The sequence below is a fragment of the Xenopus laevis genome, chromosome 4L (genome assembly GCF_017654675.1).
Source record: "Xenopus laevis strain J_2021 chromosome 4L, Xenopus_laevis_v10.1, whole genome shotgun sequence".
Taxonomy (NCBI): Eukaryota; Metazoa; Chordata; class Amphibia; order Anura; family Pipidae; genus Xenopus; species Xenopus laevis.
In genome coordinates, this window is record NC_054377.1 from 78419239 (window position 1) to 78440096 (window position 20858).

The following is a 20858-nucleotide window of genomic DNA, read 5'->3' on the forward strand; positions in this document are numbered from 1 at the left end:
CAGGGGAGGATAATGGGCTCCCTGTAGAAGGAGCCGCACATCGGGGACTTCAGCTCTTCATCCAGCCGGGTCACTTTTCCTGCTGTCAGTAGACTATAGGAACTAGCCAGGCAGGAGAAATCCAGAGCCGCACTATGGATGGTCGCCATATAGCCGTTTCTGAAGAGGCGCGGAAGTGGAGATTCGGTAAGTTATTTCTTAATAAAGGCTTTACAATTTTACATTATAATTTGTCTTGGTGTTTTTTTTTTTGTTGTATTGTAACAAATTTTTGTAAAAAATTTTTTTTACGTTACTGTTCCTTTAACCTGTTTGTTAGAGTTTCTAATGCTAACGGTTTCCTGCTGCACAAATATGTCAGCCCCCTCAGAGAGGAACAGGGTAGTAAGTAAGGTAATGTAAAAGCATCAGGCAAATTGTAAATAGCATTCAAAGACAATGTTATGATAGATAAAAAAGGTTATTTTCTGATGTCAGTATCTATTTAAACTTGACATTAAATCATAGGCCAAAATTCCAGCCTTTTGACTGAATGAATTTGTTCATCACATTACAAAGCCATATAAATCCAGATTTATTTTTATGCAATATTTTGAGTATACTGTCCATGTTTTCCTTATTTTCTCAGCTACCGGTTTATGTGCCCCTTCCTTCACTTAAAAATAACAGTAAGGGAAGTCTCTGAGCATTACCGATACCATCGTGATTATACAGAGAAGGGGTTTTCATGGAGTGGAGTATTTACTCACCACATTTAGGAAGTGGCCCAGGTGCACCGCCCTGAGCTCTCAGCATGGGGATCGGACAACCGTGAATAAATCTGTAGCAGGCACTCAAATAAAGGCAATCTTCCATCAATTTGTAGAAACCAAGTAGAAAAGATTTATTGTGTCCTCTGCCTTACGCGTTTCATGTTACAAACACTTAATCATAGCCACAAATGTGGCTGTTGTGTATTAATGTTACTATTTAATGTTAACATAATTACAGTTATAACCCATCACCACCAAGATGACTGTGATCATCTTTGATCCCGCACTTTCTTTACTTATACCTTTCCCTGTCCAAAATAAGTTTGTGTTCATTACCCACATTAGGTCCCAGTGAATTCTAGCACTTTATATTTTCATACTGCGATTACTGATTCACAGATTCCCTTAACTGAAGTGCAAAGTAACACTGAGACCGAATGCGTCTGTTGCACCTAATACTATTATCCATTCACATTGACGCCGTATTTGCAGACATTGCCAATCCTGGCTTTGCAGCGATTGGGGGCTTGTAAAATAACCCAATCGTTTGCGCCGTGCCATTGAAGGGATTACGCCTACCTGTGCGTATAGAGCGTCTCCATGGTAGCCGGAGAGATGCGGTCGGCAAACGCCATATTGGTGGTGGCATAGATCCGCTTACTATTGCATTTCAGCTGGTTATGATGAAAAATAGACGGGCTTCCTATCCGCTGCGAAAATTAGACGCCAACAAAAGTACTTGTAGCTGATTTTGTTTAAATCTGTTAAGCTTTAGCACTTAACTATTTCATTTTATAGATATTTGTTATTGTCCTTTGCTTCCAGTTCGTTTTGGCGTCTGCTGAATTTGTTACCTTCTATTAATTGATTAACTCATACATGTATTCATTTCTGTATAGTTTAATATGTAATTGATGTGCTGTAGTTTTAATGTGTAAAGAACACAATTAAAGGGGATGTTCAACCAAAGATTTGCATAAGTGAAAAAGAAATGTAATTCTAAGCAACTATCCCACATACATTAACTAAAAGGCTTCATATTACTAAGTGCAGCTCAGGGCAAATGAGGGCAGGGTGTTAGGTTCAAAGTTGTGCCACAGGAGTTCCCTGTACTTATTCCCTAGCTATGTCATGTTTGCCTGACACCCAGCAGAGATATACTTTGTAGCTAGTGCCACAGTTTTAATCTGGAGCAAGTCCCACTGTAGTAAGTCTCACTGACACAATCATTTTTGGGATGGGTTCTTAGGGGCCCATTTTGCCCTTCTATGCCACCATATTAGTAAATGGGGCATCTTGTTTCATACAATTCCCTCCTCCCTATTCCTGACTATTCATACCACTGAAACTTTGTATCAGTACTCAGCTCTCCTCCAGTGAAAACTCCCGCAATGCCTTGCAGGTACTGTGACTAAAGGGGTGATTCACCATAGAGTTAACTTTTAGTATGTTATAGCATGGCTAATTCTAAGCAAATATTCAATTTGGTCTTCATTTTTTATAGTTTTTGAATTAATTACCTTCTTCTGACTCTTTCCAGCTTTCAAATATGGGTATCTAACACCATCTGAAAAAACAAATGCTCTGTAAGACTGCAAATGTATTGTTATTGCTACTTTTTGTTACTCAGCTTTCTATTCAGGTCATCTCCTATTCATATTCCAATCAATGCAAAGTTGAAATTGCAAACTGCAGAGCGGCTGAATTGAAAATAATAATCTGACCAAAAAAAAAATCTTCTCAATAGTTATTATTATTATTATTCTCTTCTTTGGGATCTTTTTTTGTACACAGTGTCTACTTTTTGTGTGTTGTTGTAGGAAACAGATGGCTCAAAGAATTCTAATGCAACTGGATGCCTTAGACAAGTACTCGCATGACATATTGGCAAAGCATGCAAAGGTTTGTTATACCTTTCTTTAAATATACAAATAGGTTTGTAATATCAGAAATATACCAGTGCCTGATTTTAAAAACACATATTTACTGTATATCTATTGTTCTGCAGTATACAGTATTCATCTATAGATCAAATCTGTGTCTTGTATGTATCCTATTCTTTTTTCTAGAAACGCTCTCTGGACTACCTACATATGTTAAACTCCCTGAAAACACCATTCCTTGATGATTTTGACCTCAATTATTTAACTGATGAGAAAACAGAAGGACACAACCCCTTAGATAATTCTCATGGCTCAGTGAGGTGACTATACAATTTTTGTTTGTGTTAACACATTAAAGACCCACAAAAATGAGGTGTTATCTAACCACTTCAGCTTGCAAGCAGATATTGAACAAACCAGTGTTTGAGATTGGTGTGGGCTTCTGGAAGGCCAAAAATGCCTGCTGTTGCAGCTTAAAGGACAAGGAAAATCCAACCACAAATATCGTTCACCACAAAGGACAAAATTGAATAAAATAAAATATGGTATTTTGCCAGCCATATCTTCTCAATAGCATACTACAATCATCTTGTTCCCCATAAGTGACATGCATTTGCATTGCATATGTATGCTGATTTTATCTTTTACAATAATGTGCTGGTGTTGAGAGGCCTGCCCAACCCAATGGCACATGGTAAGATTTGTTGCCGTAGTTAAGTCTGCACTGACTACACTTCTGAAAGAGGATGCTTTCTTATGCATTTTCCCAAATTACCGCAAGTAACGTAATTTACTTGTTGTGATTCTAATGTTAGCGAAGGGGGTGGTATTTTCCTTTGTGATCAAAGATGGTCTTCAGCAAGGGGAGAACAAAATAATGTTTTGGGATACAGGATAGTAGGAATCCACAGAGTTCTCTTATAAATGGCAACCAGGCAGGCAGACTGACTTTGAGACCCGACTTTTATTGTTCTATTTATTTATATTTAGTGATTTTTTTATCACAACTCTTGATTTTTAGGCCCAGTTATTTAATGCTTTTCATAATGACATTTAAACAAAATGCCTGGTTACAAGGAAAAAACAGTGCTGTTTTAGTCATGAGGCAACGTGAGAACCAAATATATATAGATCTAATTTATTGACATGTTTACTACCATGCAGAAATCCCAAGGCTAACGAGTCATTTGCTTTTGGACACTTGGAATTCCACAAGACTGGACAGGAAGGTACACTTTCTCATTCATTAATATTTGTATCTCTAACCACCTGCATGTCCAACTGTCAAAAATGCAAATGTCATACAATGTATACATATATAGTGTCATGTCTAGCCAGGGTTGTGGACCCAGGACCGTTTTGATTAGACCAGGGCCTGACGATCAGAATCACTTAGAGAGTTAGAAGAGAACAACATCTGGTATAACGCTGACGGAGGACTGCCCTTGTGTTTTTTTCAATCTCAGGAAAAAAGTAGTACTGTAAAATGTAATCACTTCTACAGAGCAGTTTGTATTTTTTTAGATTATCCATAAGGAGTACATTTTTTTGTTTTGCTGTTTGTGGAGGGGATTTGCTAATCTTAGCAGTAAAAATTTGTAAGGGTAGTCATTTATTGAATGAAGCATCTCTGTGGCCGGTTACAACCCAGTTTATGTTATACCACACCCCTTTGATTGTCAGCACATGTCTCCACCTAGCTTTATGTAAAGGGATTAAACACACATAACATGCTCTGTAGGAGGTAAGAGGGAACTTGTGACCATTTGATATCAAGACTAACACTGCATGCTGAGACAGTCACAGACCTCATTGCCTCCCTCCATGAACCACAGACAAAGCTTGGCCACTGTGTGGCCAGCTTTATGTAGGTGCTCACTGTGAAGTAAACTGTGTTTAGAAGCTGCAAAACAGTTGTGTGTGTGTAGGCACAAGTTGCAAAGAAAACATTGGAAGCAACATTTCCTAAAGACAGTGCCCTGTACTCTGCACCTTGCACATTATTCAGAAAAACACAAAACAAACAGCTTTTTGATTTAAGGCACGAGCACTTATATTCATAAATGATCCCTAAGGTTTCTTTTATATATTTCATGTCTAACGTGAAGTAGGTTTGCATGTTACCGTAAATACTAAAACCCAGCTACAGTTTTTTCTTTTACATAATTATTTTTGTATTGTTAAACAAAATTATATCCTAGTGTTTTATTTTTCAGTTCAGAGGTACAATGCAGTGTTTCCTGAGAGGAAAGGATAAACTGTGTACATCTTCTCTTCCTAAACCCAGATAAAGAAAGATTATGTGTGGTTAACATACCAAGAGATCACATCATCCATCATCATCCATTATCATTGTTTCCCTCCCCAAGCTCTAAGTTACAACCTTGTAACTGTTAGGGCAGAGACACACGCGAAGATTCAGGGAGATTTAGTCGCCCGGCGACAAACCACCTCTTCTTCGGGGTTCTTATCTCCCCGAAAAGCCTTCCCTCCGGCGATTTAGATTCTAGCCGGCAGGAAGACAGTTCGGGGAGATTAGTCGCCCGAAGAAGAGGTGATTTATCGCCGGGCGACTAAATCTCCCCAAATCTTTGAGTGTGTCTCTGCCCTTAAAAGGCCCAGTGCTCACTGCTGTGCAGTGTCAATATATTTGTGCATAACAAGTAGTTTTCCAAAAGGTTTAGGGGCCCTGAAAAAACTTGTTTGACCTAGTATCTTTTAGTGAGGTTAATAATAATTAACATTAGAATTTCTAATTTACTGGTAAAAAATTTGACCAACAGTCAATAAAAAAAGATTAGTTTAAATATTATTTAGAAATGCTTAGTGGGGAGTACACTTTTCTTAACATTGTACATTGCACATAATTCATTCTACCATTTAAAATGTTATTCTTGAACCAATAAATGTATTATCTATAGCCTTAAAGGAACAGTTCAGTGTGAAACTAAAAACTGTGTAAATAGATAGGCTGTGCAAAATAAAAAATGTTTCTAATATTGTTAGTTAGCCAAAAATGTAATATATAAAGGCTGGAGTGACTGGATGTCTAATAAAACAGCCAGAATCCAACTTCCTGCTTTTCAGCTCTATGGGGCAAATTCACTAAGCGCCGAACGCTAGCGTCAATTCGCTAGCGTCGGGCATTTTTGTTACTTCGCAAATTCACTAACGGACGCTGGCATAATTTCGCTAGTGTAACTTCGCACCCTTACGCCTGGCGAATTTGCGCAACGAATGAAACTACGCAAATTCACTAACGCGCGCATTGTTCTGAACGCCACCTTTTACGCTAGACTTCCTTCGCCACCTCAGACCAGGCGAAGCGCAATAGAGTAGATAGGGATTGCTTCAAAAAAACTGAATTTTTTTTCTAAGTCCCAAAAAACGCTGGCGTGTTTTCTATATTATGGGTGATAGGCTGAAAAAGATCGAAAAATTTTTTGGGGCTCCCCTCCTTCCCCCCTACATTTCCTAACTCGTGGCAACTTAACTATACAGTGGGCACATGTGTAGGGCAAAATACAATTTTTATTTGATGTTTTGAAGGTTTTCTAGGCATTTGTAGTGCTGATACGTATTCCTCCATTGAAATTTGAATTTGGCGCCGTATGCAAATTAACCATCGCTAGCGAAACTTCGCTTTGCTTGGCGAATTAACACTAGCGCAACTTCGGATTTTAGTGAATTTGCGGAGCGCTGGCGAAGTGTGGCGAAGTGGAGTGAAGTGCGGCGAATTTGCGCCTGGCGCAACTACGATTCTTAGTGAATTTGCCCCTATAACTCTGAGCTAGTCAGCGACTTGAAGGGGGGCCACATGGTACATATCTGTTCAGTGAGTTTGTAATTGATCCTCAGCATTCAGCTCAGATTCAAAACAACAGATATGACCCATGTGGCCTCCCCTCAAGTCTCTGATTGGTTACTGTCTGGTAGCCAGGGTAACCAGTCAGTGTAAACCAAGAGAGCTGAAAAGCAGGAAGTAGTGTTCTGACTGACATGTTCAGCTCAGATTCAAAAGCAACAGATATGACCCATGTGGCCTCCCCTCAAGTCTCTGATTGGTTACTGGCTGGTAGCCAGGGTAACCAGTCAGTGTAAACCAAGAGAGCTGAAAAGCAGGAAGTAGTGTTCTGTCATATCAAATCACTCCAGCCTTTATACATTACATTTTTGGCTAACTAACTATATTAGAAACATTTTTTATTTTGCACAGCCCATCTATTTACCTAGTTTTTATTTTTACATTGACCAATTCCTTTAAATGGCTCTTATTCCCTCATGACTTGTCTCAGGCTCAGCATTACAGTACTTTGATGATGAATCCATTAATACATGAAATACTATTCATAAGTATTTACATACTAATTGGATTTAGTAAATACAGTAATCTAATATTTTTTGTTTAAGAAATTATACAGCAAGCAGAAAGAAATACTGAGAAAACAAAAAAGTTATTACAGTATAAGTCCAGAAACAGAAGACCTTCATGGAAATCAGAAGTAAGTATTTTATTTTTACATTTTTATGTTGTTTTGTATTTTTCTGCTTTCCCTTTTACTTTATTATTTTGTCTTCTTACCAAAAATACACAACATTTCAAGCTGAACCATCCACATCAGTATAGTTAAAGAACTTCTGTTTAGGGTATGTTAAATGTTACAAGTAAATTCTGAAAGGAGTTTCTGGAAGGAAGCACACCTAGCACACCCTGGGGATGACACCACAGAGTCATAGCATATTTATAAAACAATACCATCAGCTTTACTTCACCTATGCCTTGGATACCTAGATTCAGTCCTTAATTCAAATTCAAAATGTAAAAACAGATTTTTGAATTTTGGAGCCAAAACCTCTTTTAAGAGACTGCAGACAAGCAGGCAGCAACATGCAATCTTAAGAAAGCTAATTGTGAAAAGTACGTCAGTTGGTATGACTACAACACCCTAATGTGATAGGGGATTGAATAAGTATTACACTGTGTGTGTTAATAACTGGGGGGGATTGACTTAATGGAAATTTAAATAAATCTTAGGACCTGATAAACTATTGTCCCCAGAGACATGCTGCTTGTCAGCTCCCAGGGGGCCAAGAAGGCTAGAAGGTTTTTAAAAACGATCACTACCTCCACCACACTTTAGTGCTTTATAATGTTTTCATATTAGAAGGAAGTTAAAGGAACAGTAACACCAATAAATAAAACCTTTTTAAGGTAATTAAAATATAATGTACTGTTGCTATTCATTTGTAAAATGTATGTGTTTACTTTAGAAAGACTATAGTTTATAAAAGGCTATTGTGTAGCCATGGGGCAGCCATTCAAGCTGAAAAAGGATAAATGCACAGGCTCTGTAAAATAATACAGTGGGATTCTAAAGAGTGCATATGGTATCTGCTATGTAACCTGTGCTTTGAATGGCTGCCCCCATGGCTACACAGCAGCTTGTTTGTTTGTTTAAACTATAGTATTGTTTCTAAAGCAAACACACCAGTTATGCCAGTGCAGGGAACCAGTACATTATATTTTAATTACTTTAAAACACTTTCATTGGTTTTGGTGTTACTGTTCCTTTAATGTTTGTTCTTAAACCATCTTTTGTGTATATGTTATTACTTTGTATGATTTTGATAGAATGAATTAAAGGTTATGTTTTGATTTAGTAACTGGGGAGATGAAGAAAGAGAATTTCGGTGTGCCCTCTACAAAAGTGTTTCTTTCTCGTAATACATACATTTTTTAAGAGACAGATCCAGAGAGCAGAAGGGGACAAATAAAATTATACAAATACCTTGAAACTCAGTTATATTTACAAATAAGTTTGCCTTAAATATAAAGGCGAAAATCTCCTGTAATGGCAAGGTGGATATTGTCTCACCATATTTTTTTGCTGAGTGTCAGAGCATACAATTTTTAGGGGTTACATGTCCCTTTCAGCTAACAGCAGATTGTAAAACTAAAATACAGATTACAGGGATGATGCCATCTTAGTCCTGTCATATGAAGGGTATTTTGGCAATTTAACCTTGTGATGCTTTGTTTAAATCATTTTGTTTGGAAAAAAATCTACTGAATTTATTGATACTTAAAAGTATACATATGTCAATTTTATTCTTTGTTTTTTTTTTTTTTTTGTTTTACAGACTGAGTGTGTTCCAGACCTTGCTAGTTTATGTCAGAAGGAAAATAAGTTATCTGTGATAAATCACATTGGGTTTAAAGACATACCTCAGCAGCAGTCTTCCAGAACTTCAACTGAACATTCAAATGACCCTGGTTAGTTAGTGGTATATTATTAAAAATAAAAGCTATCTAGGATATTTTGTACTGGTAGATCAATGACATACTGGCTCATAAAGTCATATTGCAGCAGTGTATTAGAATGTTTCTTAAATGAAAACTATACCCCCAACTTGAACACTTAAGCAACAGTTAGTTTACATCATATTAAGTGGCATATTAAAGAATTTTACATCTCTTGCCTTGAACCACCATTTCCTGATGGTCTGTGTGCTGCCTCAGAGATCACCTGACCAGAAATCCTACAACTCTAAATGTAACAGGAAGAAGCGTGGAAGCAAAAGACACAACTCTGTCTGTTAACTGGTTCATGTGACCTAACATGTATGGTTTGTTGGTATGTTTGTGTGCACAGTGAATCGTATGATTTTTTTTAAAATGGCAATTTTCTATTTATGATTACCCAATGGCACATACTACTAGAAAAGTATATTATTATGAAAATGGTTTATTTACATGAAGCAGGATTTTACATATGAGCTGTTTTATGCAATATCTTTTTATAGAGACCTACATTGTTTGGGGGGTATAGTTTTCCTTTAAATCTGCACATATCTTTTCACTGTTAGAGTTCTCAAAGTTGCCTTAATGTAGTTTTAGCTTAGTCTTTGAGAGCTGAAAAAATGCATATTTTGTGCCAACTTTTTTCTCTCAACAGGCTGTCAGTCTGGGAAGTGCAGTATGGGCACATTTCCCTGATGCCCATGAATTAAAATGTTTGATTGTTTTGATTTTTAGATTCTAGGTCTTATTTATTATTATCAGAAAAATGCAGAGTAATGCATAATCTTAAGCAGGAGGAAAAGTCAGTTATACAAGGGCATTACATGTGGATTGGTAAACTAACTTATCTACTTGCACAAGTAATATTAATTACCAACCCTATTTCATCAGCCAATATAATCACAATCTTCAAACGTAATAAAAACAAGAAGTTATTGAGGCATAACTAAGATACCCATAAAAAACATACTTGAGGAAAAGGGGCCCCCTTCCTCAATTCAATAACAATTTATGGACAATGGATAAATGCGATTTAATGCATAATGATGTCCATCATATATAAAAATAGAAAGTCATTGTAACATTGTAATAATATATTGTAATAACAGCATTATAGTGAAACGTATGATTCCACAATGCTTTTTTGATGGATCTGCAATGTGCTCTTTATAGCACGCGTGTACACCTGTTTTGAACATTATTGTATGGGTAATCACAAATTGTTATTGAATCGAAAAGTACCATCAGACACATGTTTTTATTTGTTGCTTGTATAAAGGTATTACCCAATAAATTAATGTTTTTATTATAGTTTATTTTATTTATTATATAATATATATTATTTGTATACGTTATATTTAGATATATTTGAATATTATTGATTCCAGTAACTGATAAAATAGGCTTTTATAATTTATATTTTTGTTCCAACTCACAAATCAGGGTTCAAATTAACCCTGCACTGACTTTAATAAGAGACTCAAATATGAATAAAAGAGGATCTGAATAGAAAAAAAAAAAAAAGTAGCAATAACAATACATTTGTATCCTTACAGAGCATACAAAACCATGAATATTTGATTAAAACAACAGCCAATAAGCGTGTTCAGCAAAGACCTGATTCATTGAACTTATGTTCAAAAATGGGGGAGGGGGGTATACTGCCCCTTTAAAACATTACAGTTCTCAATAAAAGCTGTAATAACAAAAATTACCTATGTGACAACACAAATGCCAGGAAGGAAGTTGGAAGAAAGAATTTCAGAGAAACATGATAAATCTATAAATTTTAGTGTAGAGTATAGTAAAGCAGCATTTAAATATAGAAAACAAGGAACTGATACTGATAGAGTCACTTTCAGTAGTAAAAAGATGTGGGTTGAGAATGTAAATCATTTTGTTATAGCAAACAACGAAAAGGTAAAAGTGCTTAATGATTAAGAATATACAATAGAGTAACTGTATAAAGCACAAACAAATAGTGAGTGGCTAACACAATGCATGGTATCCACCAATAAGCAGAATTATAAAACAAAATATAAATGAAAACAATAACCATGGTTAGTTTGAATAAAGCTAGGGTAGGGGTGTAACTATAAAGAAAGCAAATCAGGGGGAATTTGAGGCTCTGTGTGACACTAAGGGGCAGATTTATCAAGGGTCGAATTGAAAATTCAAAATCAAATTTTTTTTTTATGGTCAAAACTCTCAAATAAGACTAGGGAGTTATCCAAACTCGAGTTTTTTAAAAAATGAAAATTTTTTTTTTCGAGATTTCATACTCTGGCCCTTCAAATGCAACTATTCACTAAAACCTGCAGAATTACTGTTTCAGTCAATGGGAGAAGTGCAGGGATCAATTTGGAGATGTTTGCAGCCTTCCTGACATTCAAGTTTTTTTTCTGAGAAAAAACTCAAATCCAGTTTGATTGAATTCGAATCCAATTCGATTCGAGTTTTCGGGCCACTTTAATTCATCAGAGTATTAAAAATTTTATTTTATTAATACATTTTGACTAGTTGAATTTCGAATTTATCTGAGTTTTAAAAAAAAAACTCACATGAATTCGAAATGAGACCCTTGATAAATGTGCCTCCCCCTGATACACAGTTTAGTGAAAAATACCTTATTCCCATAGTTTGGGGGCCATTAATAATCTTGCTGTGGGGCTCAGTAATTTTTAGTTATGCAACTGTTCATGGGGGACAGCTGTAGGAAGGCTAAAATTAGAGAATATACCACCGATAACTCATTTCTTTACACAATGCCTCAGCAATAAAAAAGCATTGCCTAGAACAATACTCTTTAGCCTTTAGTTTTGAAAGCAAACATTTATGTGGCACTGTGTCAAAAGCCTAGGCAATATCTAGGTAAATCTAAGGCACTTATAGATATGAAGTTACTACTTACAACATCATAAAAAGCAACTACGTGTTCTTTACATGATATGTCCTTTATAACACCATTTTGATTTCAGGAGGAATGGCTACGCTGCACACCTTGTGGCAGATAAAATCCAGTGTGAGGTGCACGGCACAGTGTGAGAGGGTGCTGGCCAGTTCTGTCCTTAACACTTGTATTTATGGGAGTAGCCACTATTACATAGTTCATTTGGGTTGAAAACAGACAAAAATTCAAGTACTCAACCCCTCCAAATAAACCCCAGAGAACCCAGTTATTTGTATTTTGCACACCTCCTTCCTTATACTAAATGGGCTCCATAAACTTGAATATGTGTACAACCTTTTAAATATAATAATCATATTAAAATGAGTAATCGTGATGTAAATTTATCAAATCAAAATAAGTAATTAAACAGGATATAAAGGGGTATATAGTCAGGAAAGGAGATGGAAATTATTTCCCTTCACAAGCACTGGTTCCTTAGAGAATATGCAGTGTTGTTTTGGTCTCCAGTGCTTAAAAGTGATATTACACATATAGCACATGTAAATTATTTGATTACAATGAAGTGTATGGGACATGGTCTTCCCATAATTCAGAGCTTTCTGGATAATGGGCTTCTAGATAACGGATGTCATACATGTACTGTACTGCATGTTAAATATGTTTTATTGTAAGACATTTTTATAACACTACGGGGCACATTTACTAAGGGTCGAATATCGAGGGTTAATTAACCCTCGATATTCAACTATCGAAGTTAAATCCTTCGACTTCGAATATCGAAGTCGAAGGATTTACCACGGTCCATCCGATCAGGGGAGCGGGTCTGACCCTGTTACTAAACCAGAAACAGTTCTATACAGTAAAACATTTACAAACTGAAAAAAGCAGTGCCTGTGAATTGTGAAGTTTTCTCTCCAATCTTTTTAGAATTTTTCACAGTAATGAAACCAGGAAAATAATGAGTAACCACAAAACGTACTCTGTGTGTGCAAGTGCTGTAACAGGCACCAGGCAATCATCAAGGAATAATAAAGATAGAAAAATAATAGACAATGATTTAATGGCTTTCTTTGTATGCAACTGCATTTCCCCACTTTTTGGCCCAATTCATAATGACAATTTTGTCAAAAGCAGCTTGGTTGGTTCAATTATCACCAGAAATAGGCAACATTGAGAGACAATCGAGACTGTATCTGTGATGGTCCTTGCAATTGTCCGCACCACTTCTGTTACAACTATGGCATTGACGTGCTGTGCTCAAGCAGATACATATTTGCATATTTTTACTCATGCGTACTGTTTGTGGTTGTGTTTCGCCTCACTTCACATTTAAGATCAGTGAAACTTGACATTTTGGTCTCCAGGGAAAGGTCAAAAGAGCCTTCCAGGGCATTTTTGGCATGATACAAAGTGAAATGTTTGCCGCACTTGATATTCATTCTATAGGTGGATGTTTTACTCCAGTTTTGTATATGTTTTTGTTGTGGCTTTAATGAATTATAAAACATAAATATTTTGTGTACTGTACAATGATAAGATGCTTACATGATCTAAAACTATTTGCCAAAAGTTGACAATATGGTAGACCTGCTTGCTAGAGGTGGCATTGTGGAAGATTCTATTTCCTCTCTTTGGATAGTTCTTGTATTATATCTTATTAAATGTGGACTCCGGGAATCCGAATACCCAAATCGTATGGCCAAATATATGTGTTATGATTGCTTACATAAGTACGGTACTATTATACAGGACAGACATTTTCTTGTGCTCACTTTCATTGAGTCCATTACATTATACATTTCTGTACTATTGGTAGTATACTACGGTAATCATACACAGATACATATGTTTTATGACTGAATGTTTACTTCAAGACAAGTAATAAACTGCAATATACTGCATATTTCTTCCTTGTGTTTGATACCAATCTTTTGACTTTTGTTTATTTTGACAGAAAATTTTGATCTGCTAGTACAACGTGAAACAGGAAAACAGGATTTTGGGCAATTGCAAGATAAGAACAGGACTGATAAAGCGAAATACCTAAACTCAGAATTTAAAAATGTCAGGTAATCTCTAATCGTCTTTGCCAGTAAATATGCAATATGTGTTATATTGAGAATAAATGCATTAGACAGGGTTTTACATTTGCTGATATAGTTGTAACTTCTCTATCATTATCAAGCAAGACTTTCTTCAGAGTCTTCACTGAGACAGCACTTTTCTCTTCAGTATACCATATGGCTATGTCAGCTATATTATTAAAGGGATTCTGTCATGAATTTTATGGGTTAGTCTTCATTACTAAATGACATTGTGTACATTGCACATAATTTATTCTAGCATTTAAAATGTTGTACTTGAACCAAAAAGGGTATTTTTTTTTTGTTGTAATATTCTTGTGTAGGCAGCCATCTCAGGTGATTTTGCCTGGTCATGTGCTTTCAGAAAGAGCCAGTGCTGCACTATGGAACTGCTTTCTGACAGGCTATTGTTTCTCTTACTCAATTTAACTGAATGGGTCGCAGTGGGATCTGGATTTTCCTTTTTTTATCCACTGTTTTTATATCTACCAGGGAGCTGTTATCTTGTGTCAGGGAGCTGTTACCTGGTTACATTTCCATTGTTCTGTTGTTAGGCTGCTGGGGGAGAAAGTGAGGGGTGATATCACTCCAACTTGCAGTGCAGCAGCAATGAGTGACTAAAGTTTATCAGAGCACGATTCACATGACTGGGGGCAGCTGGTAAACTGACAACATGTCTCCACCCATGTCCAATTTCAAAATTAAATATGAAAAAATATGTTTGTAGAATTCTTGTGGAGGAGCTCTATTAACTGATGAATTTTGTAAAAAACTATACTCCCATGCATTACGCATGATTGTTTTAGTCTATATGCCCCTACACTTGACTGAAAGAGCCAAGAGAAACATGGTATTGTTGTACAGAATTACTATCTGCAGCAATACTAATGGCTGCCAGTGAGTGCCTCAAACATTCTTGTACCCAAGGCCAGTATCCAACCTGTATCTACTTCCCAGCTCTCTCTATTAAGTTGGGACAGTTCAGAAGCTTGGATGGGGTTTGGAAAGGATTGGTGCATAATTGGATACATTAGGAAAGAGCATGACTGTCATGAATACCTCCCAAAATTTAACTGCTTGATTCCTCCTGGCTCCAACCATAAAGGTAAGCTAGGGCAAGCTGAAAACTGAGGGGCCATGGACTCTAGCCTAATAGCAGCATGGCTAAGCCTTATACAGTATGTGTTCACAGACCTATACCCCAACAAACATGTACTCTGTATATACCAGTGGATGAAACATATATCATTTTTATTGTACAAAATTCACCTGTACACAATGTTTGCACAATTTATGTTATATGAGATTAGCCAAAATTATAGTACTCTTTTTGTTTTTTTTAGGAGACATCTTATCAAAAGAAACAACTTTATACAATCAAAGCAAGATAATATTCAGAACACTCTAACTATCACAAATTCAGATATACGTATACTTAGAGAAAAAGAAACTGTGCCTTTGAGCCTAGAGGATGCGATGAAAAAAACCAATGTTAAAATAATAACTGCTGGGCAAAGGAATGAAGAAAAGCATGTTCAGGTAACATTAGCCTGCAATTTTAAGGATTTAAAAAAAAAAAAAAACTAGTATTAAAAATAACTAGTACATTGCTTAATTATGCAAACTGTTGCTTAATTAGAAATAATTGCTATGAACCCAGGACCTTTTAAAGGAATTGTTCAGTGTAAAAATAAAAACTGGGTAAATAGATAGGCAGTGCAAAATAAATAAATGTTTGTAATATAGTTAGTTAGCCAAAAATGTAATGTATAAAGGCTGGAGTGACTGGATATGACAGAACACTACTTCCTGCTTTTCAGCTCTCTTGGTTTACACTGACTGATTACTCTGGTTACCAGGCAGTAACCAATCAGAGACTTGAGGGGAGGCCACATGGGTCATATCTGTTGCTTTTGAATCTGAGCTGAATGCTGAGGATCAATTGCAAACTCACTGAACAGAAATGTACCATGTGGCCCCCATTCAAGTCGCTGACTAACTCAGAGTTATAGAGCTGAAAAGCAGGAAGTTGGATTCTGGCTGTTTTATTAGACATCTGTTCACTCCAGCCTTTATATATTACATTTTTGACCAACTAACTACGTATATTAGATACATTTTTTATTTTGCACAGCCTATCTATTTACTCTGTTTTATCGATCAATGAAATAGTTTTCATCCAAATTCATTTTGGATTCAGCCGAACCCCTGAATCCTTTGCGAAAGATTCTGCCGAACCCCGAATCCTTTGCGAACGAACGATTTGGCCGAATACCCAACCGAATCCTAATTTTGCCAAATTCTGTTGAGAAGGGGAAAACATTTTTTACTTCCTTGTTTTGTGACAAAAAAATTAGCAATTTCCCTCCCCATCCCTAATTTGCATATGCAAATTAGGATTCGGTTCAGTCTGGCAGAAGGATTCAGTTGAATCCTGCTGAAAAAGGCAGAATCCTGGATTCGGTGCATCCCTACTTTAAACTAAAGTGACTCTCACAGTATTTGGGAAAAATATTTCTGCCATAGCTGTTTCCCAGGACAAGTTGCTGTCAGCCAAAAACCCAGAAATCTGTGACTTTATGCTTGTGTTGTAGTCACGAATCAAGTCTTATATTTGAAATATAAATACTGGAGAAAAAGAAAGACAGGAAGAGAGAAAGACCAACTGACAAATACAACAATCCTGTGAGACCAAGTCTGTCTTGAATATTTCAATTATAACGTGTGAGGTTATCCTATAAAGTTATTGCTTCTCACATACACTTAAACACCACAAAACTATGTAACTGAATTGGTGTATGTGTGACCTAGTCTCAACAAATACTGTCTACTATAAACGATTATACATGGTGCTAGATCTATAATAGGTTAGACAACCATCTACCGGCTCTCCTATATATTTATCTTTTTTGCCTATTATTAACTTTGGGATCAACCATTATTTTTTCCGACCAGGCCGGTAAAATACCAGCCAGGTGGCAACCCTAGTCACATGAGCAGGTGTACTCTATGCTACAATCATTATTCATGATGTTCCCATATTGCAAGATGATAATACAATCATACCCACCTCTAAATTCAAAAGTGATTTCATGAATAAGGCGTTGAAACCGGATAGAACAGATTCGAACGATTTCATTGCTCGATCGAACGATTTTACTTTGACTACAAAAAACGTAGAAAAAAGCATTAGAAGGTCCCCATAGGCTAACATAGCACTTCGGCAGGTATAATTTGGCGAACTATTGAAGTCAAAGTTTTTTTTAAAGAGACAGTACTTTGATTATCGAATATTCAAACTATTTTACTTCTAATTGAATTCAAAGTAAATTCGAAGTCGTAGTATCCTATTCGATGGTCGAAGTATCCAAAAAATTACTTTGAATTTCGAATTTCTTTACTTCGAAAATTCCCTCTAATTCACTTCGACCCTTGATAAATCTGCCCCTTAGAGTTTGTTTGGAGTTTGTGTTGTGTCAGCCTTTCAGTCACCTATCCCATAACCCTAAAGTTGTACCATATCAATGTGTCAATTTAAATTATCGGAGATCGTTTGAGGTAAAAAAAAAAACCCTGAAAAAATAAATCACAGAGTTTTTATAAACTTTGAAACTATCTGGTTGGGAGTACTTCTATACTTCTTGCAGACCCAATGCTGATCTTCCCTCTAAGTGGGCAAAATCACTGGTGTAGAAATTGTGGTTGTGCTGTCCAAGGTAAATTGTTGCCTGAGGAAGGTGCACAGTGGAAGAGGGAAAGGAATTGTAATTGTGAAAAAATGTTTAATTACATACTGGGACTTACTGTGCTATTGTTTTGGGGATCAATGGTTCTGGTAGTTATGATGCCATTTAATTAATGCTGGATGCTGCTTTGCAAATAAATGTTGGCTGGTCAATGCCATTTGATGCTGGACATAACTGTGCCATTTAGTGTAGGCCAATCAATGCCATTTGATACTGGACGTTACGTTGCCATTCAGTGTTTGTATAAAAACTGGGCTTTGTCACCACACAGGTGGCTCTTGATACCACAGAAGTTGGACAGCACTTGCCTATAGCAAAAAATCAGCAGGTAGCTGGTCACTTACTTAAAAGCACACATCTTATCGGCTGCTATGGGTTACTAGGCACATTTTGTGACATTTAGTACATTGGAGTAACATTTTAAAGAATTGCTTACTATTTTTTTTTTTGACATTTTTTTTCTTTTAGGTTTTGAGATATAAATGTTTTATTAATGTGTTTCCTGATTCTGATATTTCCACCTACTACAAAATAACTCAAGCATGCTGTTTGTGAGTGGAGCATAAGCACATACCTGTAGGTGACTAATGGAGGAATTGGCCATGTAGAGCAGACAAAATTTCTTAGTGATTCACAGCATCAGGGTGTTGGCTGCAGCCAGGAAAATAATGTTACGTTAAGACATTTTCAAGTAAATATATATATATATATAATATAATAATATATTATTGACTTGATGTATTTCCTTGGAGTGCTGTCAATCCCTGCATTTTTATATATATATATATATATATATATATATATATATATATATATATATATATATATATATATATATATATATATATATATATATATATATATATATATATATATATACACAAATGTAAGAAAAAAACAAATTAAAAAACTATGGGCCAGATTCAATTCAGAGAGAAAAGGGTTTATCACATAGAAAGTCAAGAATGATATTCAATTTGAGTTGCAATTCAATTCAAAAAAACATCTCAAGGTTTATCACGTAAAAACTCTTTTGAAGTCTATGGGAAAAAAACTGGAAATGAATTTGGAGAAAAGTTTTTCCCCCTCGAATTGTAGCTCGTCCATGAGATCATCATGATAAACCATGAGATAACTTTTTCTCACTGTTCGATTCAAGTTTTCAGGTTGATCCCATTCACCCGAGTGAATTCATTTTTTGATAAACTTTGATTGGTCGTTTTTTTATTCAAATTTCGAGTTCCTGGGAGTTTTTACAAACTCCCGTGAACTCTAAATTTGACCCTTGATATATCTGCCTCTATGTGTACATTGCTTATATTAGAAACATATTGTATGTGTAACTATAACATTATGATGTTAATTTACAAGAATATTACATTATTTCTTTTGTAGAATGCAAGTGAAACACATCCTGTTATTTATAATATTAGTCATGGAAGCACTTACCTTAGCAAATGGACCTACCTGCACAAGGATTTTCAAAAAGACAGAAGCTATTTATCAAGCTGCCCAAACAAAGAGGACAACTGCGATCTTAAAGAAGTGCATCCTGTGCTTAGAAACAATCTAGACTATACAAGGAAATTATTGGAAAATAAGCAAAATGTGTTACAAAGCACAATACTAAAGAAAAAGGAACTAAGTTTGGCAGATATAAAACAGAATATTAAGTTTTTAACTGCTGATGGATCAACTCATTTTGAGGTTGCTAATGATAAACCAGAATTTTTACATGGGGGTTTGAAAATTGAAGGATATGCTGAAGGTTCCATAGTGGCAATGAGACCAACATCAAAAACAATCACTAAAATTGACATGAAAGAAAATCCTAATGAAGTTGGTCCAGTCATAAATGGTGTGAATCCTAGCAAAAGAGCAGACAAAGAGCCATCTTCAAATGTAAGAGCACAGCCTGCTTCTAAACCATTGACTGCAAGTGGTTCAAAGCCAACATCATTTTCATTGAGACCCAAAAGTGTTGGAGAAATGCATAAATGGTCCTACATAGCAATTGCCAAACCATTGACACCTCCACAGTGTCACCCCAATTCTTCACCAAACAATAATTTTCAATGTGTTGCTTTTTCAGAAACCACGCATAAATACACTGATAGACCTGATTCGGGGCAAAAGATGGAACATGCTATCTCTCTTAAGCCTCTAACAGCAAGATCTGTAAAGTTTGAAAGCAAAAAAGTTAGACCTTTTTCTGTTCCATCAGAAACATATCTCAGACAGCCTGAACTTGGGATGAAGAGATCAGCTGAAATGCATTGTGTTTTACAGGAAATTAAAAAAGATAACCAATGTCCTGAAAGCCTCCCTTTGACTTGTGCAGAAGACGTTGCTATCACAAATGGTGCAGAGCCTTCAGGAGAGACAACGCTTGGTGACACTGAAAAGGTCTCCACTTCTAGCACAGCCTACCCCATTGCTTTTCCCATAATCAGCATTCCAACAGCACAGACAGATGCTACTGGTTAGGTGCATTTCCTGCTTCACTATAAGAAGCATTAAACAATTGATGCCTCTTGTACATGATTGGTGAACTGAACCTCACCTTTCATTCTTTATCAGTTTTATTTCTGAAAATTGCAGTGAAGCAACCCTGGTACCTGTTATAAAGTTAATACTTGTTATATTATTTGGAATTACACATTTTTTTTTCTTTTATATAAACTTTAGCTACAACCCTCCTGTCAACAATAGAGAACTGTACAAATAAATGTATATTGCTATCAATCTTATGTAATCACTTTTCAACTAAAAGGTTTGTATTTTAATATGATGACAAATCAATAAAGAAGATTGAAAAACCATAGTTGTTTTTAGGAAATGTTTAATTTAAAGGCTGCCGTTATTTCAGAGTTTCCATCTCAGGTTTGAGTTTGGTGTGTTTTATCACAATAAATTAATAAAACGCCATGTTAAGTGTGAAACATACATTACATTTCCCTGTGTGTCTTAGTAATGTGTCCTAGAAAACTCAACAATAGTGATGGGCGAATCTGTCCTATTTCACTTCGGTGAAAAATTTGCGAATCGGAGAAAATATTAGCAAAATGGTGAAAAATTCACAAAATGCATTGAAGTCAATGGGCATCAAAATAATTTTGACGCGCGCCAATTTTGATGCGAGTGACAATTTTTACACGCATTACTTTTTTGTCCAAATGCA

At 35.9% G+C, this 20858-nt stretch overlaps 1 protein-coding gene across 1 annotated transcript; it reads left to right on the forward strand.

Moving 5' to 3' along the window:
- Nucleotides 1-1339: 1339 nt before the first annotated feature.
- Nucleotides 1340-20499, forward strand: LOC108714213. The gene is made up of 9 exons (XM_018258214.2): nucleotides 1340-1487; nucleotides 2573-2654; nucleotides 2822-2955; nucleotides 3800-3864; nucleotides 7046-7137; nucleotides 8777-8909; nucleotides 13802-13916; nucleotides 15275-15470; nucleotides 19073-20499. Exons 2-9 carry the CDS (start codon nucleotides 2580-2582, stop codon nucleotides 20162-20164), a joined length of 1902 nt encoding a protein of 633 aa, XP_018113703.1. The 5' UTR covers nucleotides 1340-1487; nucleotides 2573-2579; the 3' UTR covers nucleotides 20165-20499.
- The last annotated feature ends 359 nt before the right edge of the window (nucleotides 20500-20858 follow it).